General features: G+C 35.9%; 1 protein-coding gene across 8 annotated transcripts in view; it reads left to right on the forward strand.

Moving 5' to 3' along the window:
- AKAP11 (A-kinase anchoring protein 11) overlaps positions 1-27,152 on the forward strand; it is a 52,609-nt gene extending 25,457 nt beyond the window's left edge. For 4 of the 8 annotated variants that reach the window (XM_058276639.1, XM_058276638.1, XM_071208266.1 and 1 more), the window contains 6 exons: positions 553-5,101; positions 10,695-10,850; positions 15,370-15,453; positions 16,221-16,267; positions 19,209-19,369; positions 23,163-27,152. In XM_058276639.1, the coding sequence (XP_058132622.1) occupies positions 553-5,101; positions 10,695-10,850; positions 15,370-15,453; positions 16,221-16,267; positions 19,209-19,369; positions 23,163-23,303 (5,138 nt within the window). In that variant the 3' untranslated portion in view covers positions 23,304-27,152. The remainder of the gene's footprint in view (positions 1-552; positions 5,102-10,694; positions 10,851-15,369; positions 15,454-16,220; positions 16,268-19,208; positions 19,370-23,162) is intronic. The other 4 variants (XM_058276641.1, XM_058276642.1, XM_071208267.1 and 1 more) reach the window with 1 other exon arrangement.
- The last annotated feature ends 415 nt before the right edge of the window (positions 27,153-27,567 follow it).

Consider the following 27,567-nt stretch of genomic DNA (forward strand, 5'->3'; position numbering starts at 1 on the left):
AGTTTGAAGTTCAGTTTTAAAGGTTTTCGGGCAGACTTGTTCTATTGAAAGTTATTTTGAAATTTGATCTCATTTAGACATTTAATCTGTTTTCTTGATTGCCTAAAGAATTAACTTTCTTGTGATTTTTAAGCTCATAGTTGTCTCTTTTTTTTAGTTCTGGAATTTCTGTTTTTTCTTAGGTAGTGCTCTTTAATTTGTTTATCCCATTATCCTTAGTGTCTCAAATATGCCTCGGCTCAGATTTCAGAAGAGTTAGCAGTGAGGGTCATCAGATTAGTGTTTCTAACATATGGGATAGTATACTAAGCGTTTCGAAGACTAGGCATCCCCAGTCATAAGGGAAAATGAAATTATTTTAGTGAAAGGTGCATTTATTGAAAGTTGAGACTTGGGAGGAATCTTTTTGTTAAGCAACATAGTTTAGAAAGCACTTACGTTACACATAAATATTTTATGCTTTTAAAGTCAACTTATTCCCCTTGACTTAAGTTAATTTTTCAAAAGTTCTGTTCAAGAATAAATTTTAACCCTTTTATTCTCTTCCTACAGGAATAAACATTACTGCACTAAGGAGCCAGTGTGATGCTGCTTCCCAGACTATTTGTGGTCACCGTTTAGAAACCCATGATTTAAGGATTCTGGTTAGCTCTGGACAGCAGAAGTCATTGGCTAAACCCTCAGCTTCCTTAATCAATATTCTGGGGCATAAAGAACTACCTTCTGTGAAAACTTCAGTCACAACATCAATTTCTGAGCCTTGGATCCAAAGGAGTTTCTATAGGTCGTCTAATGCTTCAGATAAAGGTAGTGGTGATATACGGAAAGCAGTGTTTTCTTCTTCTCCAGCGTACTCATCCGAATCAGAATGCTCAAGTCCAAGTCCTGTTATTTTTTTAGACGAAGAGGGGTATCAGAAAAGTTTAAAAGCAAAACTCGAGCTGCCTAAAATTCCTGTGATGAAAGATGATATAGAGGATTCAGACTCAGAAATAAGTGAATTTTTTGATAGTTTCGATCAGTTTGATGAACTAGAACAAACGTTAGAGACTTCTTGTCTATTCTTAAAAGATCCTGCCATAGGGAAGTCATCGCAAAAGAAAGGGCACAAACATGAAAAATCGTATTCTGTAACCACTGCTATGAATCCTCAGAAATTCAAGTTCGATCGTCCAGCTCTCCCAGCTAATGTTAAAAAACCAACTCCTCGTAAACCAGAGTCCCCATATAGTAGTAACCTGTGTGAGGCTCCAGATTCTCCTCGTCCAGTGAAGGCATCAGGGGAAGATAGTGGTTTGTTTAGCCCTATTCGATCCTCTGCTTTTAGTCCTCTTGGAAGCTGTACATCTGCTGAATGTTTTTGCCCAACAGATATTGGTGGAAATAGGATTCATGAAAATCATGATTCCATTTATTATGCTTATGAGGATTATGCAAATAATGTTTCATGTGAAGTAATAGGCTCAGTTCTTCGTAACCAACACACTGATGAAATATCAAATGTTAATCGTATTAAAACGGATGAAAATAAAACTGTAGCTCTAAAGCATGGAAACTTTGATCAAGAAAGTAAATCTAAATCCTTAATGATTAAAGATAGCATTCAGAAATTTGCAGCAGATCTTGTGGAAAAAAGTTTTGGCAGTGCATTTAAAGACTTACAGAAAGGAGTGTCTTCATGCACCAGTGCATTGTGCCACCTAGCCCTCAGATTAACGTCATCTGTTCTTCAGATGGCATTTAATGAACTGAGAAGGCAGCATGCATTTTCACTGAAAGAGCATGCCATTAGTGGCCTGGCTAATTTCTTGGTGAGTGAGGCCTTATCAAATGCTTTGAGTGATTTGCAGTATGTAAAGAAGCAGATATTCACAAACACAGTTGCTAGGTTTGCTGCAGATCTTGCGGAAGAGCTTGTTTTCGAAGGCATCATGGAAGTGTGCCAGTTTTCATATCCCCCAACACCTGCATCTGTGCAGTGTTGGTCGTTTGGCTATGAAGACAAAGTAGTGAAGTCGTATGCAAAAGATTTGTCTGAATCTGTAATACAGGAGGCATTCATTGAACTATCACAGGTCGATGTGACCTTCACAACGAAGGCAGCAGTTAGTGTTTCTACAGATAACAAAATGTACGGGAGTGCAGAAAATTTGGTGCCAGCAACACAGACCCTCACCTTTTCACCGATTTGTAACAATCGAGCAGTTACAGTGACAAAACCAGTACAAGAACATAAAAAAGAATATACAATACAGCAGGCCTTGCTTTGTACTTCTGGGATTGTTACTTCTATACCAGTGCCCTTGGCAGGAAGTGTCCTTCTTCCATATCATATTTCACCCAATAGCTGTCAGGCAAAGTCTCATCTGTCATCTGATGATAGTAATGCAAATGGTGATTCTACCCAAGCTAACTGTACCACAAAACACAAAGGAAAGGAAGTAGCTTGTTTCAGAAATATTTGTTTACCTTCAGAACCCAATCCAGTTAACCAGAATGATCCTAAACCAACTGATGATAATACTGAAACGCAAAGCTCTTCAAAATTAACAAGTGGTCCTGTAATTATTAGCAACTTTTCTGCAGCAATGGTGTACACAATAGTAAATGAAACTTTAGGGTCAATGACATCATTCAGAGCTACAAAAAGAGTCGATGAGCACACAGATTATTTAATTAAAACAGGAGAGGAAGAAACCCCTCTTTCCCGTTTTGATCAAGCAGCACAACAGGGTAAAGCCTGCTCTAAGGACATGTTTGCTGACCAATTATCTAAATATATTGTTAAACATTCCATAGATGAAAGCAAATCTGTGATCCCAGATATAGCTAAAAATGTGGTAGATCAAGGAAAATTGCTAGTTCCTGGAGAAGAGTCACAGCTGACCTTGGAAAAGTTCCCCAGATTTCTTGATGCTCAAGATCACTTAACTTATTATTCACTTTCAGGAGGTAAGGATTGCATTCCAGAAGGTAAAGGTCCCATGGCAAATGAATTTTCTTTAGAGACACCACCACCTTGCTCGACTGTGGCAGCTCAGAAGCATGATTTGAAGGAACTTGGTAAGGATCAACCAGTGAAGAAGCATAACTTGAATAATACAGCACTTGAGTCTTTGTCTTTTGGTCCAGAAAACCCCTTTCCTCATTCACATACATTCTCATCTACAGTGCTTACCTGTGGAGAAAGCTTGCAGGTGGAAGATAAACAGAAAATCAGAGATGGAAATGTTATACCTGATACTCCTCCTTCAACTCCTCTGGTACCATCCCAGGCTAGTTCTGAATGGGATATCAAGAAGTTAACCAAAAAGCTCAAGGGAGAATTAGCAAAAGAATTTGCCCCTGCTACACCACCTTCCACACCTCACAACCCGTCTATTGGTAGTTTGTCTGAAAGTGAACAAAATACTATAGAAAAAGAAGAGTTTATGTTGAAGCTCATGAGATCTCTTTCAGAAGAAGTTGAAAGTAGTGAAGGTGAAGAGCATCCTGAAGTAGATATGAAGTCAGAGCCCTCAGGAAAGAAAGTTCAGTTTGCAGAAGCATTAGCTACACACATCATTTCTCTTGCAACAGAAACAGCAGCTTCCCATTTAGATAAGAAAATAATTCAAGAACCCAAGGTTCAAAGCTCTTATTTAGATGTGCAAAGCTCTTACTCAGATGTGCATAGTCAAAGAAGTGTATCTCCTCCTTTTTTAAATTGCTCAGATGAAAAGTTAGAAACATTATGGAATTTTGCAGGTGAAATGGCAGCAGAGATGATTACAGAAGCTGAGAAAATAACAAAATTTAGAACTTGTATGTTTTTTAGGAAAAAGAAGAACAGTTGTTATGTTGATGATTTCTATTTCAAAAGAGGCAACCAAGATTATAGATCAAAAGTCAAGTTGGATATAGAGGCTGTAGCACATCCAAGAGAAGTGGATCCATTTATTCTTTCAGTGCCACCAAGTTCTTGTTTGTCAAGTCTGACATGTAAGTATCCCAGCTGTGAAAGTGTGACCGATGAATATTCAGGTCACATTATCCAAATACTAAAACAGGAAGGTGGTAATAGTGAGTTAATAATGGATCAGTATGCCAGTAGGCTTGCATACAGATCTATTAAATCAGGATTACAAGAAGCAGCTAAATCAACCAAAATGAAGTTCAACTCAGAAGTACTCCCTGTGCAAGGTTCACAGATTAAATCCAAGAATGAACCACTGATGTTTTTAAATAAAGACCACCACCAAGAAGAAGATACAAAAAGACCAAGTACTAGAAATGGAGATTACCTTTGTGAGAATCAAAGTTGTGAAAGGACACAGGACACGCATCGAAATGAGTACTCTGAATTGTATAGTTTTTCAGCCTCTCTGGCTCACAGCATAACAAGAGATGTTAAAAAAGAGCTAACAGTATCAACAGTTGGCTTGCCAAAATCCTTAACCGATTCTTGCCTTTATGAAAAGTCTGAATGTGATGAAGATACCAAGTCTCATATTGAATCAGAATTTCCCAAGTCTCTCCAGGCTTCCTTGCAAAATCACAGATTTTACCACAGTACAGGTGGCTTAAGTGAATGTAGTTATGGAGAGAATGTTGTTAAAGCTGTAGAACAGTATGCTAAAAAAGTAGCAGATGACACTTTAGAGCTGAGTTTAGAATCTGCAGTTTTCCGAGTATCTGAAACCACAAAATCAGCAGATAGGATTACTTATGCAGAAAAGTTGTCACCTCTAGTAAATCAAGTTTGCAGATATTGTAACCTAAAAGAGCTTCATGACTGCACTGGAAATTCATCACAGCATTTTTTTGGACAAGATTCACTTGCTAATAGTAAGCCAGTTTCTAATTCAAAGTTTAGCTCCATCTTTCAGAAATCCAGAATTGTCCATCTCGATGTCCCCCAGATCCATGTTAATCTTGATCAGAAGACAGTACTTGCTGAGAAGATCGTTGCTGAAGCTATTGGAAAAGCTGAGAGAGAGCTGAGCAACACCAGTTTGGCAGGTGATAGTGGAATTGGGCAAGATGGCATTAGTTTTGCTGAAAGCCTTACCACAGAAATATTGACATCGGCCATGATGAATGTTGGACATGCTGTTAACAGGTAAATTTCTGATTTCTTTTTGGTTTTAAACTGAACTAAAAAACCATAATCATGTATGTCATAGGTAATGCTCAGAAAGGAATGGTTATTTTTAAGCTGAATTAATGACAAATTTCCCTATTATATTGTATCTTCCACACGGCTTTCCTATACTTTGTTACCTTATCTCACTGATTCCTCAATAACCTTTCTTTTTTTTTTAGAGGTACTGGGATTGGAGATTGAACCTGGGGTCTCTTATGTGGGAGGCTGGTACTCACATCGGCTCCCGAGTTGGCTTCCTCATCAGTTTGCTTTTTTTTTTAAAATATATTTTTTATTTATCTTTAAAAGATACTTAGATTACATTAAATGTTACATAAAAAATATATATGTAAGGGATTCCCGTATGCCCCACTCCCCATATGTCTCACCCTTTCCCACATTAGCAACTTCTTTCATTTTTAGTGTGGTACATTCATTACAATTGCACTAAGCATGGATTATAGTTTACATTGTAGTTTATACTCTTTTCCACGCCATTCTGTAGGTTATGGCTATATATATAATGACCTGTATCTGTAATTGCAGTGTCACTCAGGACAATTCCAAGTCCTAAAAACGCCACTGTGTTACATGTCTTTTTCCCTCTCCCTTACTTCAGCACCTCCAGTGACCACTTTCTTCACATCACTGATATCATTTCTTTCATTGCTGGAATCACAGTAAGTCTATAGTGGAATACCAATAAGTCCACTCTAGTCCATATTTTATTCCCCAATCCTGAGGATTCTGGGATGGTGATGCCCACTCCACCTCTAATTTATAGGGGGCTTAGATCCCATATGATAGATGGATGGGACTCTCTTGCTTGCAGTTGTAGACTCTCTTCGTTCCTTGGTGTGGTGGTTGTCCATCCTCACCTCCTTGTTAGTAGTCCTGGGTAAGTCCAGTGAACTAGAGAATAGGTGCTGGAACATCTCCTGAGGCTCAGGACCCATCTGGCACATGGAGAGCACAAAGATTCAAGTCTCTTGGACGTACACCTACTGATTCTAGCACTAACTATAGGTTCAGTAAAAGGGACAGAAGAGGCATGTGTAGAGGAGTCATATTTGAGTCCAACTCTGTCACAATTGGGAGCACGAACTCCAAAGTATAGGGCCCACAGGCGAGTTACCAACCTCTGGTTGCTCACTGTTTGCTTGTTGTTTGCTCATTGTTTGTTTTCTTTATGAGGCACTGGGAATTGAACCCGGGACTTCCCATGTGGGAGACAGGCACTCAACTGGTTGAGCCACACCTGCTCTCCACAATAGCTTTTGAGAGAAGGTATAATCCATTTACGCAGCTGGAACATGAGGTTTAGAGATGATAAACAACTTACCCTAGTTCATACTGCTTTTAAGTAGATCAATTTGAATCAAAGAAATACCTGGATAATGTAATACAGCAAATACACGATATTACCACATTAATTTACTACTCCAAGATTAAATTTTTATACAGTGCTTTCTTTTTTCTTTTCACAAAGTCAAGTTTTCATATAAAGAACATGATTTAACCAGACTGCTATGAGGAAGAAAGCAAAAATTTCTCCCTCCCCCCAGCCTCTCTTTTGATAGGCCCACAGTCTGAGGGTGCAATTCTTTTTTAAGGTCTTATATAGCATCCTGTCCTTCAGTAGCTGTATATTATGCTCTGTTATTTAGCAACTTAATTGTATTTTTTCTTTTGACCTTCTTCCTCCCCTGAGAAAACATCAGAACCACAGTTTGTGTTTTTAGTTTGCAGAATTATATTTTTCAGTCTCACTGAAAAGAGAAAATCTTTCAAGTTGAGGTGGAACTTAATTGTCACATGATATCCCAGAATTTTGAGCAGCTCTTGTTAAAAATGACAAAATGATTGCCTCCTTTCTTATCTTTCATATAAAAGGGAGATGAAGTTTAGTCCGGCTCCTGGAATCCAGTTGATCCATAGCATTCTGTTGAAAAAGTTGTGAGAGAGAGATGCCAAAGGTTTCTGGTGAACTAGGAAAGGTTTCTGCTTTAAGAAGGCAGCCTCCTCCTCAGACCACTGGGAGACAAACTGGAGCCCACAAGACCAGATCTGGCCTACAACCTGCTTTTGTATGGTCAGCAAACTGCAAATGGTTTTTACATTTTTTAAATGGTTGAAAAAAAAATCAGAGGAAGTATATTTTGTGAAATGAGGATTATGCGAATTTCAAATTTCAGCATTAAGTTTTGTGGGAACATGTCCCATGCATGTATTATCTATGGCTATTTTTTAACAATTCCTTATTAGAGAAGTTGTGGGTTTACAGAACAATCATGCACAAAATACAGGATTCCCATACACTACCCCTTCACCAACACCTTGCATTGGCATGTAACATTTGTTACAATTGATGATAGCACATTTTTATAATTGTACTATTAGCTATAGTCCATAGTTCAACTTAGGGATCACTGTGGATTGTAGTTTCATGGATTTTTTTTCATTTTTATTCACCATAAATAGAATCTAAGATTTTCCCTTCTAATCATATTCAGATATGTATTTCAGAACAGTTAATTATGTTCACAGTGTTGTGCTACCATCATTTCAAATAAGAACGCTGGCATGGCTGCTTTTGAGCTGGAGTAGCAGGATTGCGTAGTTTTAACAGAGACCATATGGCCCGCAAGCCTTTTTACTGTCTAGACCATTACAGAAAAAATCTGTGGACCTGTATGCTAGACCCATATTTTCTTTGGTAATAACTATATACCAGCTCCCAGGACAGTGATAGACACATAATAAATGGTTAATCAGTATTCACATGGTTAAGTGGTAGTTAGCTAGGCCTTCCACAGTGAAGTGATTTTCCGCAAACAGAAGTGGGAGGAAAACAGCTTCATGGGAAGAAAATAGAGAGTCTCCTCTAGGCTAGAGTTCCTCTAAGACATTTTTACCCTGAGAGCCTAGCAAATACCTGTGCTATAGCTGTGTTGGAATTCTCACTGTTCTTCCTTAGGGTTGGGTAAGTGGATAAGCTCCTGGAGTTCTTCCTTTAAGCCGTTGCTGTCCACCTGCAATCGTTGGTCAAGGCTAGTAAAATATTACTTTGTAGTTCTTTCTTCTTTTTCTTTCTTTCTTAATAATTGTGCTAGTAAGTGCCGACTATTAAAAGTTGACTTGAAGGAAGCGGCTGTGGCCCAATCAGCGGGTTCCTGTCTACCATATGGGAGGCCCGGGTGTGTGTCCGTGGGCCTCCTTGTGAAGGCAGGCTCACCTGCACACTGCAGAGAGCTGTCAGCCTGGTTACCTCGGAGTGCCGCCTGCCGGCAAGCGCCACGGAGAGCCGACTCAGCAAGGTGACGCAACGAAAAGGGAGACAAGCAGAAAACACAGAAGAGCGTGCAACGAATGAACACAGAGAGCAGACAGCAAGCAAACTGCAGTAGGGGGAATAAGTAAAAATAATAAATACACAGAAGAACACACAGCAAATGAACACAGAAAGCAGACACTGCAAAAAAAGCCACAAAAAGGGGCGGGGGAAGTTGACTCGAGTGTGTAAAATGTACTGTTTTGCTTTTTCTCTTAAGTTAAAATTGTCTTTCATTCAGTGGGATTATTATTAAAATTTTCATTGTTAATAACATATATGACATAAAATTTTCCCTTTTTACCTTTATTTATTTGTTTTAGATACTGGGGCCGGGAACTTAACCCAGGGCCCTGTGTGTGGGGAGCTGGAGCTCAATCACTGAGCCACATTGGCTCCCTTGAGTTGTTTTTTTTTTTTTTTGTTTGCTTGCTGTTTTTTTGGTTTTAGGGGGCACCAGGGACCAAACCTTGCATCTCCCACGTGGGAAGCAGGCACTCAACTTTCTTGAGCCACATCTGTTCCCTTCACCATTTTTTAAGTGTCATATTAATTACATTCACATTGTGCTACCCTCACCAACATACATTCATTACCATAACTTTTCTTTCACCCCAGCAGTAACTCTGTACCTATTAAGCAATAATTTACCATCCCCATTCCCCTCTCCAAGCCCCTGGTAACCTCTAATCTACTTTCTGTCTCTGAATTTGCTCATTTTAGACATTCCATATAAGTGGAATCATATAGTACTTGTCCTTTTGAGTCTGGCTTATTTCATTCAACATAATGTTTTCAAGGTTCATCCATGTTGTAGCATGAGCCAGAACTTCATTCCTTGTTAGTGCTGAATAATATTCTGTTGGGTATATAGTACTCATTTTGTTTATTCATTCATCTATTGGACGCTTGAGTTGCTTCTGCCTTTTGGCAATTGTGAATAATGCTGCTATGAACCTTGGTGTACAAGTATCTGTTTGAGTCCACTCCCAATCAAGTGGCTTTTTTTTTTTTTTAAGTGTTATTGGATGATTTCACTACTGTCCCTTTCCAGAGAATGCCCGTTGTAATTCTGGTTTCCATATCTTAAATATAGGATGAGAATAGTACAACAGAGAGGGGCAGTTTAAGGGCTGTTCTAGGCACTGGGGATACAGAAGTATATGAAGTGGGCAAAAATATGTGCTTCCTTGGATCTTATATTGGATTGGAGGAAAACACAATAAACAAGTAAAATATATAGTATGTCATGGAATGCTAACTGCTTTGGAGGAAAAATAAAGCAAGGAAAGGATGTAGAGAGCTGGTACTGGTTGTGGGTGGTGACTGTTGGGGAAAGTTTGCAGTCCTGAATAAGGTAGCAGGGGAAGCATCACTGACAAAGTAACATTTGGGAAAAGAGCCGGAGGTGGAGAGAGAATAAGTTGTGGGGAAGCAGTGTTCCAGGCAAAGGGGCGGGACTGTGTGTTTGGGTAACAGCAGAGAGGCTCCTGTGGCTGAAGCTGAGTAAGCCAGGGGAAGTAATAGGAGGCAAAGAGGAAATCATGAGCGTGATCAGAGCATCATCTTTTATTTAGTCTTAAGGGCGTGGGCTCTTCACTAACTGGCTAAAAGCAATTGGAAAGTATTGAGCAGAAGACTGACACTGCCTGGCTTCATGTTTAAAAATGCTACCACATTGGGAATAAAATATAGATGAGCATTTACAATAAGTGAGCAGTAAATGGGCCTTCATGTGAAGATGGGTAAAAATAACAAATATTTCTTTACCAAAAAACAAGAAAAAAAAACCCAGGAAGAGTCATGATCCAAATTCAAACTAAAGCTTTAAGAGACTTGGCTCATTTGACTATTGACCTGACTGACAAATACTGGAATTCCTTGAATCATTTTTTTGTTCTTAAAGCTATAAAGTGGTTCCTTTTAGTACAACAGAAAGAAAATACTGCATTACACAGCGTGTGATAAGCTTAAGGAACTTGGATTCTTCCACAGTGGTCCTAGCTGAAAATATCAACAGTCCTAAGGAGATTTTAGAAAATGTTATGCCAGGAATGGACCCATAATAGATTAATAAGGTCACTTTGACATTAATTTGCTGTCCTGCAAAGTCTTTTTATTAGCATTCTCAAATAAGGGATATTTAGTGATTGGTCTATCATTTCTTGTTTTTGTCATCTTTTCATCAAATTGATACTCAGAATCCATGTTGCTTTTGGTTTGAATATTTTTTTTTAGTTCAAGAGAAAAGGAAGACTTGCAGTCAGCTGAATCTTTTGGTAGCCAGCAGATGACTCTCAGTATTGGTGAGGACAGCACTGGCAGCTGGTCCAATTTGAGTTTTGAGGATGAACACCAAGATGAAAGCAGCAGTTTTCATCATCTAAGTGAAAGGTAACTGAAAATTCGCATGTAATTGTGTGGTTTAGGGCCTCAGACCTCAGAAGTGAACTGTAAATTTGCATTGGGTATTATTAAAAATGTCTGAATTTGAAAATCTGCTATTTTTTGGCAAATGTGTTTTATTATTCACAATATGCCTCTAGTGGTTTTTGACATTTTTAAAATACAGTAATTAGTTGAGCTAATTTTCATTGTGTGTGCCAATAGTTATTGTGAAATATGTTTAAATTTTTCCTAGAGTCTTCATGAGTTTTTTAGGAAAAATTTTCTTTCACGTTTCAGAGAGATCCTATTTTTCTTTTAGATGGTGGAAAACAGACAGTTATCTATAAGAGACATCAAAATGGCCTTGTAATTTTGTTCATATTAGTTAACATAGTGTCTTTGAGGGTGGAAGTGGGGTGTTCTCTACTTGTCCTGCTGTTCTGAAACATTATGACCTACATCATCTCATGCTTGAATTATTGAAGATAGATAAATCAAACCCATTATTCAAATATGATGTACAGCAGAAAATCTTCATTGTTTAACTTTATTCATAATGACAGTCTGGAATATGTTATTAATTATGATAAAAATTGTCTCTTGTATTTAGCATTACCCTAAAGGCATTGCTGAATGACCTATAAAATTCCATAAAATCTTTATCCACATTAACTAATAACTGGGAATAATAAATACCACCCATAGCTGAGCCTAGGGAGAGGAAAAGATTCTCAGCACATTTCCAGTCTCAGGCTGGTGTGGAAGGGACCTTGGGAGGCTTCAGTTGAAAGGAGCTTGGCATTGGTTTACCAGGAGGGGGAGGTAAGAATGTGGAGGAGGAGAAATGGTAGCATATAAGGAAAGGAAATGGCTTTTCACTTCTTAGAACTTACCATTTCACAGTGTTTTGTTTGATACTTGAATTAACCAGTAAGTCCTAATATTTTTATAAGGTATCTATTTTGTCACTTTTTTATAATGCTTATGCAAACCATCAATATTCCTTAAAATCCACATCCAAAAATGCAATTTTTGAAACTGGCAGAGGGAAGTGGAGCAATATTGCAAATACCTAATTTGACCCTTATCCCTAACTTTATTTAGACTAGAATATTAACAATTTATTTACTCATCTTTGAGAAACACAGAGAAACTTCTAGGATTTCAGTAAGGGTTGACATTGTTGATTAGGAAATCCTGGTATTAAAAATGGAAGAACTATGGGTAGAAGCTAGTGGCATTAAGAAGACTTGTAGTCAATTGAGCAACTCTGCAGAATATTATCTACCATGCCCCATCTTGTTCTTTCTCTTTAGCATTTATTTTATTTAGTGATACAGCATACCCATTATTTGTGGATGACTCAGAACAAGGCTCAAAAGACATTGAAGAGGCATTCCCATCAACAGAACCAAGGTCCCAAAAGACTGAATCAGACCTGGTTGAAATAATTACATTTAACATGATAATGCCTTTAGTTTCAGAAAATTAATTATTTAAATTTAGTGTGGGGAAACCTGGCTTGATAGTATTTTGGCAGAAAAAGACGTGGTATTATTCTAACAATGCTATGTGGTGTTAAGGTACAGATGCAAAGAAAATGTTAGTGGGCCTATCCAGGGTTGGTGATATGCTTGTTAAACATGAAATTTCTGGGCCCTCCCTTCCTGGCGACAAAGATTCCTTAGGTCCATGGAGGGGCCTGAGAATATGCATATTTGGTGATTTTAGTGCAGGTAGTTTGCAGACTACACTTTATGATGTGTTGCTTTTTACATGCTGTGTCTTTTGATGACATCTGCAGTATGTGCTGTTCTTCTCTGGTACAGAGATCAAGGTAAGAGATAAAGATGTCAGTGGTTTGGATACACCGTGCACTTTTACTTTGAGTAGGAAGTCTGGTAGAGGGCAAAATTAAAGACACACAATTTCATCTTTTCAAAAGTGTTTAGGAGGACTGTATTATTTGATTAGAAGGAGAAATAGTCTGTATATGTGAATCTTTTAAAATATTTCTGGCAATTTGTGAATCTCTTAAAATATTTCTGACAATGTGTGAATCCCCTAAAGTTGTCTAGTAGAGATGGGCCAGACTTGCAGACTTTTGGAGAGAATTTTTATGATATATGTCAAAATCGATTGTAGCCTTCATATGACTGAAAGCCCCATAGAGAATTTTAGTATAGCTGCCTACCACTGGCTCCCACTGGTCTGTGTGCCTGTTGTAGAGATAAGAAAAATGGAAAAACCAAAAAAAAAAAAAAGGAAAGAAAATGGGAAAATGTGGAAGGTAGAGCATTGTTCAAGAGTGAAATAGAGGGAAACGGACTTTGGCCCAGTGGTTAGGGCGTCTGTCTACCATATGGGAGGTCCGCGGTTCAAACCCCGGGCCTCCTCGACCCGTGTGGAGCTGGCCAGGCGCAGTGCTGATGCGCGCAAGGAGTGCCTTGCCACGCAAGGGTGTCCCCCGCGTGGGGGAGCCCCCACGCGCAAGGAGTGTGCCCGTGAGGAAAGCCGCCCAGCGTGAAAAGAAAGTGCAGCCTGCCCAGGAATGGCGCCGCCCACACTTCCTGTGCCGCTGACGACAACAGAAGCGGACAAAAGAAACAAAAGCAGACAAAGAAACAAGACGCAACAAATAGACACCAAGAACAGACAACCAGGGGAGGGGGGGAAATTAAATAAATAAATAAATCTTTAAAAAAAAAAAAAAAAAAGAGTGAAATAGAAAGATTAGTAAGTGAGGAAATTAAATGTTGGGTTAAAGTAAGGTGACACATTCTGGCTTGTTCAGGATAATCCTGGCTTTGCTGCTCTGGTATAATAATTAATAATGACTTCTTTCATTTTCAAACCTTATCCTTGTTGAAAAATTACATGATCACCCTAGTTAGAATTGGCCTTTTTAATAAATAACTGACTTCAAATTTGACCCATTTTAAGTTGCAAAGAAGAAGGGTGAATGGGGTTAGATAGGAGTTTGAATTTTTAGTCTTCACATTTTTAGCTTAATTTCTTTTCATACTCATCTAATAGGTAGTAGATTGTTATTAATTAAATGGAGGAATCATTATTATTATTAAGATATGGGTAAATTAGGATATGGGTAAATTTTGTAGTTTTTTTTTCTTAAATAATCATCCTGGTAATAGAAGTGAGTAGTATAGTGTTTGAGATCATTAATTTTTATCTTTAGCCCACAGCTGTTTGTCCATTCAGTATTTCCATATTTTCACATTTTTGATTTGTCTGTCAACAGCCTACATGGGCAAAACTCAGGTTATTTTCAAGGTTTCATAATAAAACTATATTTGTTTGAACTTACTTTGAAATGACACTGCTCAGTTTTAATTTTTTACTTTTTAATATGTTATGGTTTTCTTTGTGATAATTTCGTTGTACTGAAGTGAGTATGGATTTATAACTTATTTGAGATTACTTGGGAGTCATTTAGAATTTTAATCATCAGTTGTTTTGTAACCTTGCCAGCATTTAAAAATGAACACGTTGAATGGTTTTATGTTAATTCCCTTTTTTAGAACCAAAATTTTGATTTGTGTAAATATTTTTATTATTGCCTAGTCTTATACAGCCTCATTTTGGGAACTATAGCTGCTTATCACTGCAAACTAATGATGTGCCTACTAATTATTTTAATGACTAGAACTTTAAAAAATGCATGTTGAGGGTTTTAGTCTGAAAATTTTAACTTTATTTCTGAACATAGTTGCTTTTTTTTTTTAGTTTGCTTTGCATAACAGTTTTAGAATATGATTGCTTTTTTTTTTTTAATGTTTTAGAGATAGAGCCTCTGCTTTTTTTCTTCTTTTGATTAGGTGCAGCATAAGAAGTAATTCGCATGGCATTAGTAACTGACCAACGAGACAAGTAAAATTCTTTATTAAGCCTTAGTTATTTTAGCTTTGTTCTGAACAAAATCTATGTCATTGGCTACCTACTGAATTATACATGTGTGAGATGAAGGTAATTGACACAAAAGGGTGTTTTAAAATGTAGAAAATATCTTTTCTCAAGTTCTGTTTGGTACTATGCTTTGGTAGTTTCCATTCCATATTCCCAAAAACCCATCACTGGGTTTGCACCATCTAAAGACCTGAGAGAATATTAACTTATTTTTTTTCTTTTTTAAACTTTACTCATACTGGAGTATTGGATTTTACAAAATCAATTCCAGGATTTGCCATAAGACATTTTTTCATTGTGAAATTTATTTCTTCATGTATTCATTTGCTGTCCTAAAAGGCATTCTGTTGTATTATTTGTAAAAGAGAGTTTAGAGTAATTTTCATGGTCTATAGAGGACAAAGAAGAAAACTCCCAAAACTTCAGATCGTCAACGACCATTTAGATTAACAGTGACGGTCTCCCTTTACCTCCATGGATGCTCCACTCCCGTGGGGCACCTTCAGAACATCTGCAGTTGTCAAGGACAGAGGCTGGAAAACCAGGGTCTCCTACACTATGCATTTTCTAGTTCAGCTCTGTTCTCTTCTTCCTCTGGCAGTAATGGTAACAGCAGTAGCTGGAGCAGTCTTGGTTTAGAAGGAGATTTGTATGAGGACAATTTATCCTATCCAACATCAGACAGGTTGGTCCAGTCCAGAAACTTAAAAACTGATGAGTCTTTCATAACTAATGCATGAAGTCATATTCTTAAAAGAATGTGGGTTACAGTGCCAATATGTATCAACTTGTTTTTCTCCTATATTTCACATGATTCTGCCTGATGAATTTACATCTAATGAAAAAATTCAACCATGCTAAGATATGACTGACACCTAATTGCAAAATGTGTTACTGTTTGCATGTGTTGCTCTGCTTGCTACTTTTCTTTCTACCAATTATTATTTCATTAAAAGAGCTTGCTTCCTACAGGATTTCAGTTTTTTTCTTTTTTTGTTTTACATATAGTCTTATTTCACATATATATTAAAAGTGTAGGGGAAAAGTTACTCTGTTAAAAAATATATATGTGTAGATGTTAGCCTCAGAAGCATTAATAAATGTCTAATTATTCATGACATTCTGCCATTCAAATTTTGCATTATCTGAAATTGGTAGAGTATTTTGACTATGAATTTAATTTATGAAATCACTTAGCTCTATACATCATAGTAAGGTAGGAGTTCTTGGTTTTGAACCAGCTTATCCTTAGGCAACATTTGCAATTCAGATTTTAACATGAAATAGTGTGAGAAGCAAAGCTTCCTCTTTTATTGTCATTTCTCCCCTTTCTAAATGTCACACATCATATTGTAACTTTCATTCCTTACCACATTTTAAGAATTGGTTTTAATACCATTATTAATTAGAGCTTTTTTTTTTCTAACTTCTTTTGCTATTTTATTCGGAAAGTGATGGACCAGATGATAAAGAGGAAGAGAATGAGGACAATGTAGAAGGTAATTGGCATTTCATACTTTTCAAGGTGCTTGCATGTTTTTTGTGTAAGGTTCTCTAAAATAGTCTTTGATGTTTATTCATTTATTTTCACAGATACGTTATCTGCGTAAAACATTATAAATCAGGATATTCTTGAACTAGTTTTCTTTATTCAGCTTCAGGTCCCTTGTTGGGCAGTTTGTATGATTTGATTGCTGAACTAATGAAATACTCATTGATGTAAACACTTAAATACTTTAAGGGAATTATTCAATTATTTGAGAGAATTTTAATCATCTCTACATAATTATTCAAAGTATAAAATTTAAAATCCTTACACACATTGTAAGATAATTTATTACATAATAGCTTAGTAACTTTTTCCTATTTAAACCTGTAATTTCTAGAATTAGTTTTGAAATTCAAACTTACAAGAGTTAATAAGTAAAAGCAAAAAAAATTCCTAAATCAATTCTTCCATCTCCAACCCTACACGCACACATACACACATTTGAACAAGATATTCAAATCTTAACTTAATGAACATAATTTTAAATATGTAATTGCCAGATAGCATTGGTCACAGAGTTCTAGACTATGGTTTGTCAGCTTAATTCAGATATATTAGAATGTCTGAGTGGAGTGACTCTAGAAACTTTTCACACTGAAGACAAGTTTTCATTGAATTCAGATAGTTGCATTTTTTCCCAAAAATCTTATTTGTCCTTAATTAGGAAATTACCCATAATGTCTTCCATAGATGAGGACATACAAAAAATATTCACACTGCTTCAGATATTTGATTTTGAACCAGTGATTCTTTTCTGTTATTATTTTTTAGAAATGGGAAAACTGAGAAATTACCAAAATAAATTCCTTAAAAGGTACTTTATGACATTTGAGTTTCTAATTAGTTTCATCACCAATTTTATGTCCTTGTTTAATAAGAAAGTCATGCAGTGTTACTCAGGGTACCAGTTTTTTTAACTAAAATCCTCAGACGATAAGGTTTTTTAAAAAAATTCTGATGCCTCTGCCTAACTAGATACTCTTCATATAGGGCTTATCCAGTAAAAATTAGGGTAGGGAAATATTTTTAAAGTTATTGAAGGGTTATGTAATATTCATGTTACTTTTGTTCACCAAAAAAGCAACTATGTTTAGAAAAATTATATACTTTTACCAAGTAACACCTGTGAGTTACTTATTCCAAAGGCTATATCCATGGTATAAATGCATGTGGTGGGTGATTCTTTTCCTTGAATTATTAACTACTTTTGAAAATTATTGAGGAATGACTAAGGGAAAAGAAGATACAATTAATGTAAATATGAATTTCATTAAAAAAAAATCAGGATTTCATTTGTGAGCAGAAAAAATAAGGCAGATTAATTACAATGTAGATATGTCATTATAAGCAGCTGTCATTATACAGAATGTTGAAGCCAAACTTCAAATTTGTGAAATTAGAATTGATCAGTTCGGAGATAGGTAGTTTGCATTTAAGGAAAGATTCAAAATTATGGAAATCGGAAAGCAGCTAACCTCAGTTTCTTCTTTTTTTTTTTTTTTTTTTTTATAGTTGCAAGACGTCAGTCCCTTCCCTTTCGTTAGAGTTTAGTGACCTCTTTAAGGAGAGAGCCGTTTGAAGGTTCTTTCCTGCCATGCCAGGCAACCAGGAGCCCTGAACTGAGTAAACACCAGGAGTGGCAGGAGAGAAGCGTTGGGATGACTTAGCTTCCAACCCCATGAACTCTGCAGAAGTAATAAAAAAAAATTAATTGTAGTGCACTGGACGCATTTTTGATTGTCGGGGTGGGGAAGGACAAATTTATTTTCACAGAATAATGTGGACCACATTTTTAAAAATTAAAAATTAGGATCCAACACAAGTCCTAAAAATGTTAGTGTGTCTAGAATGCCTTGTATACTGTAAAAAACAATCAGGGACATCCATCCATAATATTTCCATCAGTGGCACCGACTGACCAGATGTCTGCCAGCTTGTGCTGTGCTCCCCTGGCGTGGAAGGATCTGAGTCAGCACTGCCTAATGCTCAGCCGTTGTTAGGCAGGGGTGTTCAGCACACGACGTTGGTCCATATATCATTAGTTTTATAGTTACAGGTATTCATCCTTCCTTACGTTGACAACATAATTTCCTTAAAAAAGGAAGCCAGCTTCAGAAGGAATATCTTATATATCGTAGGGATATACCAGGAAATTCCCTAGTCTGGTTTTCTGGGAGCTAAGTGGTTGTTGCATATGTCTTTTTTTTTTGTCTCTTTTCTTTTTCCCCTTTCTATTTTGCCTGAAGAATGTGTGGTAAGAGCTTGTTGCCAGAATGTTTGTGTTCATATCCTGGCTCAACTACTTCCCTGCCTTAAGACCTTGGGTCTCTTATCTGCCTCAGATCTCACCTGTAAAACAGAGGAATTAGCAGGTCCCACCTCAGGGTGGTTGTGAGGATTCAAGGAGTTTTTGTATATACACTTAGGATGTAATTCGTGCTGCTATGCAAGTTTTGCTGCTGCTCTGTTATTTCTCTTTGCTTAGTTCAGCAAGCCTTCTTAAAGTCCACTTAATGTATATATTGGAGGATTTTACTTGTATATTTCCTTCATTTTTTCATTGTGATGATTTTACAATTTCTCTCCTTTTACCTGTGAACCATATTTGGTATAGATTATGGCTTTGATAGTACTTGAATTCAGTACCTCAAAATAGTGTTTTACATTTTTGCTATCAGTAAATGACTGAAATTATTCTTTTGATTTAGCATTATTTCACCGTTTCAAAGAAATGTTTTAGTTGACGTTATGGTATAGATAACAAAGATGGATTTTTTTCTCAACATTCATTGGAATCCTAAGAAATGGAAAACATTTATACATCCTTAGAAACCTGAGTGTTGAGTTGAATTGATGAATTTCACCTCATATTGTTTAAATGTAAACACTAGGTTTGGGGCAAGATGGAAAGACCCTGCTAATTATGAATATTGACATGGAGCCATGCATAGTAGACCCCCAGCTGAGGATCATTCTCCAGTGGCTTGTTGCATCTGAGGCTGAAGTTGCAGAACTTTATTTTCATGACACAACAAAGAAGGAATTTATACTGGTAAGTACCTGCCCCATCAGTTGTTTTGATACAGGGAGCAGTATGTCAAGGTCTAAGAGGATGCCTGTTTTCAGCAGAGTAGTTACATGCTTAGGCTCTGGAACCCCACAGTTAAAGTTCAGATCTCAGCCCTGCCATTGACTAGTGGTGTAACCTTGGGCAGGTTAACCAGACAAAACATCAGTTCCCTTAGCTGCACAGTGGAGATGAGTCTAGAGTCTACCTTTCAACCATCTGTGAAGATTAAATATGATACTGTTAAAAAAAAAAAAACGGTTTGTCTCGTGCCTGGCACATATTAAAGTCTCAAACATTGGTGCCATTAATAAGCATTTTATGTGTTTGTCATGTGGAAAAATAGTTATTTTCTGTATTAATGGATTCATAACTGAACCTGGTAAATGTATTATCTCTTTCTCTGTTAATGCAGTTTCATTAGTATGAGAAGCCGGCATAATCAAAAGTCAATAAAAGTTTAAAAGTAATAAAGTGACATGGACCACATTTGAGTATATAATAGGGAGAATATTAAGATTTGATGCAGTAAATAACCTACTTTTGTTGAGTAGTTACTGTGGGCCAAGTCCTACATTAGTCTAGGTCTTCAGTTTACAGTCTTGAGCTTTTTTGTCTCAAAATTTTCCCCATGAAATGAGCGGGGTAGGGAATATATGGGGACCTCTTATGTTTTGAATGTAACATCTGAAAAAAAAAATGAAGAAGGAAAAAATTTTTTCCCCAAGAGAACTTTGGTTGAATCTTATTATGGAGTATAGAACAATCAATGAAGATTAATCAGTGATAATATAAAAGGAAACATTTTTAAGAATTTCCTTGATTTCTGGTTCAAAATTTACGAAGATATTGTTGAAAGAAGTATGTGTTATGTAGATTATTTTCACTTAGGCTTTTTTGATTTTTCCAGTTTGGGCTTCTGTTTTTGGACAAAGGAAGAAAATAGGACAGAAAGGGACACTTGGCAAATGAATTGTCAAGATGAACAAAGGTACAGGGGACATATTAGAACTGATATTAGGGAGGCAGACATTCTCCAGAGTCATCTTTGAGCCATAGGTAAGTTAAGAGCTAAGGAAGACCTTTGGTAGAGCTGAAAATGATGGTACTGGGTAAAGAGTCCTTCCTTACCGTGTAACCTTGCCCAGGGTACCTTTGCCTGATGATTGAGTGAAGTGAGGATTGCTTAAATGTGGATGATGGTGCCTACCAGTGGCCTATTTTAAATAATGACCCTCATTCACCATATCTAGCTAGAGCCCCACGGAGCGGCTAGCTAGGTGCTGGAAAGCTAGGAAGCAGTTAAGAGGCAAGTACAGAATATCTTTGGTGATAATGATGCTATTAAGAATATTTTATTAGTGTCTTTCTCGATAAAATAATCTTAATCCTGACATCTTCACTATTAAACAGAACCAACATTATTAACTTAAGTAGCAGGTGAGAGAGCATTGTGTAGGGACAGGGAAGGATTTAAGTTAAGCATATTCACACATGAAAAATGAAAAAAAAAATTAAACTTTATCAAAATTAAAAACTTTTGTGCTTCAAAAGTCACCATCAAGAAAGTAAAAAGATACCCTATAGAAGGGGGAAATATTTGCAAATCATATTATTGGTAAGAGACAGAATATATAAAGAACTCATAACTTAATAATGAAAAGATGATAATTAAAAAAAGGCCAGAGGACTTGAGTAGTTATTTGTCCAAAGAGATTTTACGTATGGCCGAATAAGCTCATGGCAATATGCTCAGCCTCATTAGCCATTAGGGAAATGCAAATCAAAACCCCAGTGGAATACCATTTCACATTCACTAGGGTGGCTATAATAAATAGATAGCAAAAAAATGTTGAACAAATGTAGGTTAATAATACAAAATGTTAATGTCAGACCAAAAAAACCAGTATATGAAGTAAAGGGGACCAGTCACAGAGTACTAGATATTTTATGATTCCATTTGTAGAAAATATAAATACAAATCAATTTATAAAGATGAAATTAGATTAGTGGTTATGTAGGGCTGAGGAAGGAAGGCCAAGAGGCATGGAGTCTTTCTTTTTGGAATAATGAAATTGTTTTAAAATTTTTGCAATGATGAATGTACAGCATTGTGATTATACTAAAAGTCATCGATTACACACTTTGGATAGATCATGTGGTATATGAATATATTTCAATAAAACTGCTTAGTAAACAAACAAAAAATTATGCAAGAATAGCCAAAAATAGTAGTTATGTACAACAGCAGAAATAGAGATTGAGAGGTGAGAAATTTTCTTTGTGTTTTGTATGGTTTTTGTTTATTATTATTATTGAAATAATGAAAATGCTCGAATAATGATTGAAGTGATAAACACACAACTATGTAATTAATTATACCAAATATCATTGATTGTATACTTCGGATGAATTGTATGTTTTATCAATAAAATTGATTTGTTTAAAAAAGAACTTTTGGCAAAGATGTAGAGAAATGTAATCTTCCATACATTGTTTGTGAGAATCTAAAATAGTGTAGCTGCTTTGGAAAACAATGTGGCAGTTCCTTAAAAAAGTTAAACACAGAATTACCGTATACCCCAGTATTCCATGCCTAAGGATATACCCAAGAGAAACAAGAACATATGTCCCCATAAGAACTTGTAACAAGTGTTTAGAGCAGCATTATTCTTAATAGTCAAAAAATGGAAACAATCTAAATCTAAATGTCCATTGATTGATGAATGAAGAAAATGTCCTGTACTTGTACCATGGAATATTATTGAGCCATAAAAAGGAATGAACTACTGGTACAAGCTGTTTAATAGATGAATCTTGAAGCATTATGTTAAGTGAAAGGAGCCAGCTAGAAAAGACCGCATATTATGTGGTTCCATTCATAAGAAATGTCCAGAAGGGACAAATGTATAGAAACAAAGTTAGGGGTTGACCGAGGCTGGGAGTAGAAAAAAAGATTATCTAAATGAGTGTGAGAGGATCTTATTCCGGGAATGATAATGTTCTAAAATGGATGTGGTAATAGTTGCACAGCTCTGTGTATATGCTAAAAACTACCGAACACTTTAAATGGGTTAATGGTATGGTATATGAATTATATTTCAATACAACTGACTAAAAAATAGTTAAGCGTGTTTATATTACAAAAGTTCAAGTAGTTTTACAGAACTTAAAAGGAAAAATGAATGAGGGCATTTTCTGATTGGTGAGGTTAGAGTTTACTTAAACTTCTGTATATATATGTATTTTAAAAACCATATATATATATATATATATATATATATAAACCATTTAAAAATGTCTTAATTTAGAAAGTTGTGTTTTTGTTGAGGATAATGTGTATTCCAGAAAAAAAAGCCACATTATATGTTGTAGAAGGAAAATCCAAATTCTTTTATTAAGCTTGATGTCTTCTTTATTATTTTATGTTCTAATTGAGGGTGTGGCAGATGTATGTAGTTAGGTTAAGAAATTCCTGTAGAAATGTAACCTCTGCAGTCCCACACAGAGTACCAGCTGGGTGAGGTTTGTGGGTTATGTCTTCAGCAATCCCAAAGTGTCATTCTGTGGAGGAGATATTGTCTATAGAGGCCAGGAAGGAAACATGCTTAATTTGGTTAAAGGGGTGGTGGTTTAGGAAAGATTTTGTTATAACGGGAAATGACATTTCATTATAAACACCAGGATTCTTAGTTTTATTTGATGTTCAAAATAAAATTGAAAACTATTTTTATAAAACAGTTTTTGGTTAATAATTAACTTTTTTTTTTTCTCTTAGCTTTCAAAACGATTACAAGAAAAAGGATGGAAAGTAGGAAACCTCCTGCAGGCTGTGCTTAAATACTATGAAGTGATGGACAAGACTCCCAGCGAGGAGGGAAGCCAGTCGTTGTTTGATTGGCTTTTGGAAAATGCATAGGGCAGACCCCAACTAGTATTTTTATTATTTGTTTGGGGAGGGAAGAAACAGATAAAGTTGCATAGGGTCAAATTTGAATAGTGAATGTTAATATTTAAATGTTTTGGGAGGAAAACATTATGGCGTTTTAAGTATTTTGTTCACACAGTGTAAATAGTTCATACTTTTGTAATCTCTGTCAAAATATTAGCTCCATATGCTCTTCTATCCACGTGTATTTTGTGTTCAGATGCTACAAATATGTATATGAAGGAAGATCCAAACATGAGGTTTTCAGGGGCATTATCTGATGGCATTCTTTGTGCTTCCAAATAATGCTGCTGGAGACCACCGCACTGAGAGAGCTGTGAATAGGTTCCTGGGATAGAGTTTTGCCGGCTACAGTTGTAGCAACAGGTATGTGCCTTTGCAAACAAATGGTATCCAGTTAATACCTAATCTGACATCAAAAATGAAATTGAAGACAATTTTTTTTTCTTTATGCCCTGTTTTTTATAAGTCATTTTTATCTTCATAAGTTCAGCAGTGGCCAGCTTTTGGTTTAATTAAATTTCTTAGCAGAAACATTAGTATTCTGGATTTCTATAGACACCATATGTGATAGTTTCCACAGCCTTTCTCAAATGCCCTTATATGCCAATGCTTGCCGTCATTCTGACACAAGAGTGTGCGTGTGTGTAAAGGTGTCCCCTGACTTTCCAAAAGGTTTGTGCCCTTTTTCATTTTATCGTTTCCTTGGTTAGAAACCCACTGTTAATGTTTGGGGAAAAAAAGGTGGTTTAAAATGTCTATAAAGATTTTACAGTAAGACTTTTTTTGACTCATTTGGGTCCTCAGCTTTTCCCATAAATGAAAATTAAAATTCAAAAGTTGAAAGTTTAGAAATAAATGTTAATAAGCTAGTGCATTTAGAGAAGGCCAATAACCTTCTTCATGTTGGAATTTTGAAAAACTCCCCTTTAATGAGGATAACCTTTTTCTGGAAAAATTTCCAGATGAAAGTATCTGCACTCTTTTATAAAGTTCTTGACATGATCCTATGGCTTTTCCTTAGAAACTCCAAGTTGATTTGATTAGAGGACCAAGGTTGTGTGTCTTGGTTTTGTGTGTGTGTGCATATGCATGTATGAATTTTTGCTGCTTCCACTGGTGGATTTTGTAATCATAGGGTAAATTGCTTTTTGTGGGGGCTTTGGTTTTCCTCCATTAAATGTTCTTTTTACCTGAGCACTGACTGTTCTGAAAGCTACACAAGCTATGCAAGGTGTAGACGACTTGGCATCTACCAGGGGACAGGGGAAAAGGACACTTATGTAAGTTGGATTAATAATTATACTAAAGAGATGTGTGTTATAGTGAAATACTCAAATTTGCTTTTTAAGGAACATGCCAAAAGTTATTTAAATATTTTTTGAGATTACCTTGTAAACTTTAGGTTTTCTTAAATAGCATACAGAAATAGAGCAAGGCTTAAATATAAGTATTTGCTAAAGTTTCTTCAAGTATTTTTAAGGTGGAAGGATAGAGGAAACATATAGCTAAAATTGTTTTTGTCTTTAGCTTTTCAGAGCTTGAGGTGCAACAGCACTGGACTGAGTTTTTAGACATTTAGAAACAGGAATGTTTGCTCTCGTTAATTATGGTGTGGTTTAATAATTTTAGATTACATCTTTATATAAAATATGAAACTGTATAAGTAACTTGGGTGTATGTATAGGTTTGACCAACAGTTAAACTGAATTCTGAATTTCTTTTGAACTAAAATGACATAGTTTTGGAAAACTTTCTTTGCTTTGGAATGTTTATGTTTATTTCTCTTATGGTAATAATAATTTTGAGGTAGGATTTCCCTGACATCTTTGTTTACTTTGCATTTTTCTGGAGCCATGCCGGGTTCAGAGTTCCCTTATTTAACCACTATATAATGACTAAACAGGTATTAGTATTAGCATGCATTGTAATTAATAATAGTAATAATAGTGGAACTCCACACTTGTATCAAATCAATGGAAGAGAAAAAATATTAAGTGTTGGCAGATGAGAAGAGTGTCTTAAGTTTTCTTCTAGAGAGAAAACATTTGAGTTTAGAGCAGTATCTTTTAACCAAGTACAGTCTAAACTTTACTTTCTTTAAAGGCACTTTTTATATGTGATTTTCCAAAGATGTTTGGTTGCTCAATATTCAGAATAGCTCTGTTTGTTGAGGACCGCTCTCATTGCCTTGTTTTATTACGAATCTGCTCAGTATATTTAATATTGTAACCTTGTAACGTTGTAACATTGCCATTCTGTGCATTTGGGTCTTTATGAAATATCCTGTTTTATTCAGAACTGTTGAAGTTGTGATTGTGCATTGAGCTGAATTCTCTATCAGTTTAGGAACCATTGAATGACATATGGAAAGAAAATGAATGAGACCTCTGATAGTAGTTTTTCAGATAGTTCTGTGTTTTTAGACTGAAATATGGTAATTCCTTCCTATTCTTTTCCTAAACCAAGCTTAAATTACATTTATATTTGGGGTATGATTTGTGTTGATTTTGAAAATATTTCCTGATTTATACAAAAAAGGAATGATTGATTTATACATCAGAAGAAAATGACATACCTCTTAGATGGTTTGATAGAATTTAATGCAGTTTATAAAACCTTTGAGAGCATTCAGTTACTGAATATGTGATAACTTCTTTGTACTTTGAAAAATGTTCCACTTGCCCTTCAGATACTCAAATATTCAAAAAACTTCAATTTTTTTTTTTCAGATGTTACTGGGCATTGATCCCGGGACCTCGTACTTGGGAGGCAGGTGATCAACCAGTGAGCTAACCGCTCCCAATTACAGCTTACTTAATTTTGCTTAAATAAGGGTTTTATGTTGCTGATAGCTTCATTGGATTGCTTATTTAGAGCACCATGTAATAAAGTGAGCAGTAGTTCACCCACCTGGTTCTTATCAGTGCACATTCCCCAAATGTAAAGTTTAATTGCGTGTCATCAGGAGAGTCCACACTCAAATGTTTGTTAACAATATTCTTCCAAAATTAATACTGTTAATTTCTCATCACGTGGTATATCATTTTAAATTTTACACTTTTCAAATGAAACTTTCCACAGAATATTTTTTCAATAGTGTATTCATACTCAGTGTGTAGGAAAAATACTTTCTATTTAAAACCCTGTTACCAGCTCAAGAGAATTAGCGCTTCTAGGGAGAATTTGAATGTACTAAAAGTGAAAAGCATTTTTCTTGCTTTTAGCAAAATAACCCACAAAACACTCCTATAAGCATTCACTCATTTGCTGTATTCCTGCTCTGAAGATGCAGGTACAGTGTTCCTCAGTCTTGTCACTTTACTTATTTATTTATTTTTTTAACCATCCATGTACATTCCTTTTGTAAAGTTGTAAGTCTAGAAATTGTTTTGTTTCTGTTTTACTATTTGAATACTATTTAATATCAGGCTTTAATATTGCTGGATTTGCTACCTTTTGTTACTTGTGCAGTGTTAAAAGTAATCTACATTCTTGTTTAATATATTGGGTGTGTATCAAAAGCAGCTTTGAGTAATGGTAGCTGTTTGTGCTGAATTACTACATTAAGATCTTGTACTATGTAACTGTAACTTTTATTTTTGTTCTTTAGTAATTTAATATGTTCACTTACCAAAATGCGAACTTTCGGGATGCACTAAAATTTTCTTTATTTTACCAGTGGCTCAAAACATACATTTCAGAAAGTACTTTGGTAATAATTTGCAAGTAACTGTTCTTTTATCTTACAATTGTTTAAGCCTGTGATCTTTTCCTCTCCCAATTATGAATTCTCCAATAAATTTAAGAGATGCCTGGTTTTGGTTTCTATTTTACGATTTTATGATATCTTGTTAACTACTCTCTACTGCCCTAAAACAAGGCATACAGGTGGGGCTGGTCTGGTAGAAGACACAGCAAAGGATCGAAGTGCTCATATCACAGTTTTCAAGAACAAGAGAACTTAGGAGTCTTTAATTACTAAGACACTGGGTGGTATCTACCTAAAGGTGCCTCTAAATGCTGACATAGGTGACTTACAAGGCTGGTTGCCCAATCTGTTTTGGATTTTCACGTAAGGTAGAATAATTATGATTGCTTTGAATGTGAACCTGGTTGTAAAAGTCTACTGTCATGGATTTAGCATTCCTTTCATAGTATATAAGAGTCCATACTTATGTCATGCATTATTAGGTGCTGCTTGTTTATTTGTTGGTGGAATTTGACTTTGTCT

Source organism: Dasypus novemcinctus, chromosome 15, assembly GCF_030445035.2.
Source record: "Dasypus novemcinctus isolate mDasNov1 chromosome 15, mDasNov1.1.hap2, whole genome shotgun sequence".
NCBI lineage: Eukaryota > Metazoa > Chordata > Mammalia > Cingulata > Dasypodidae > Dasypus > Dasypus novemcinctus.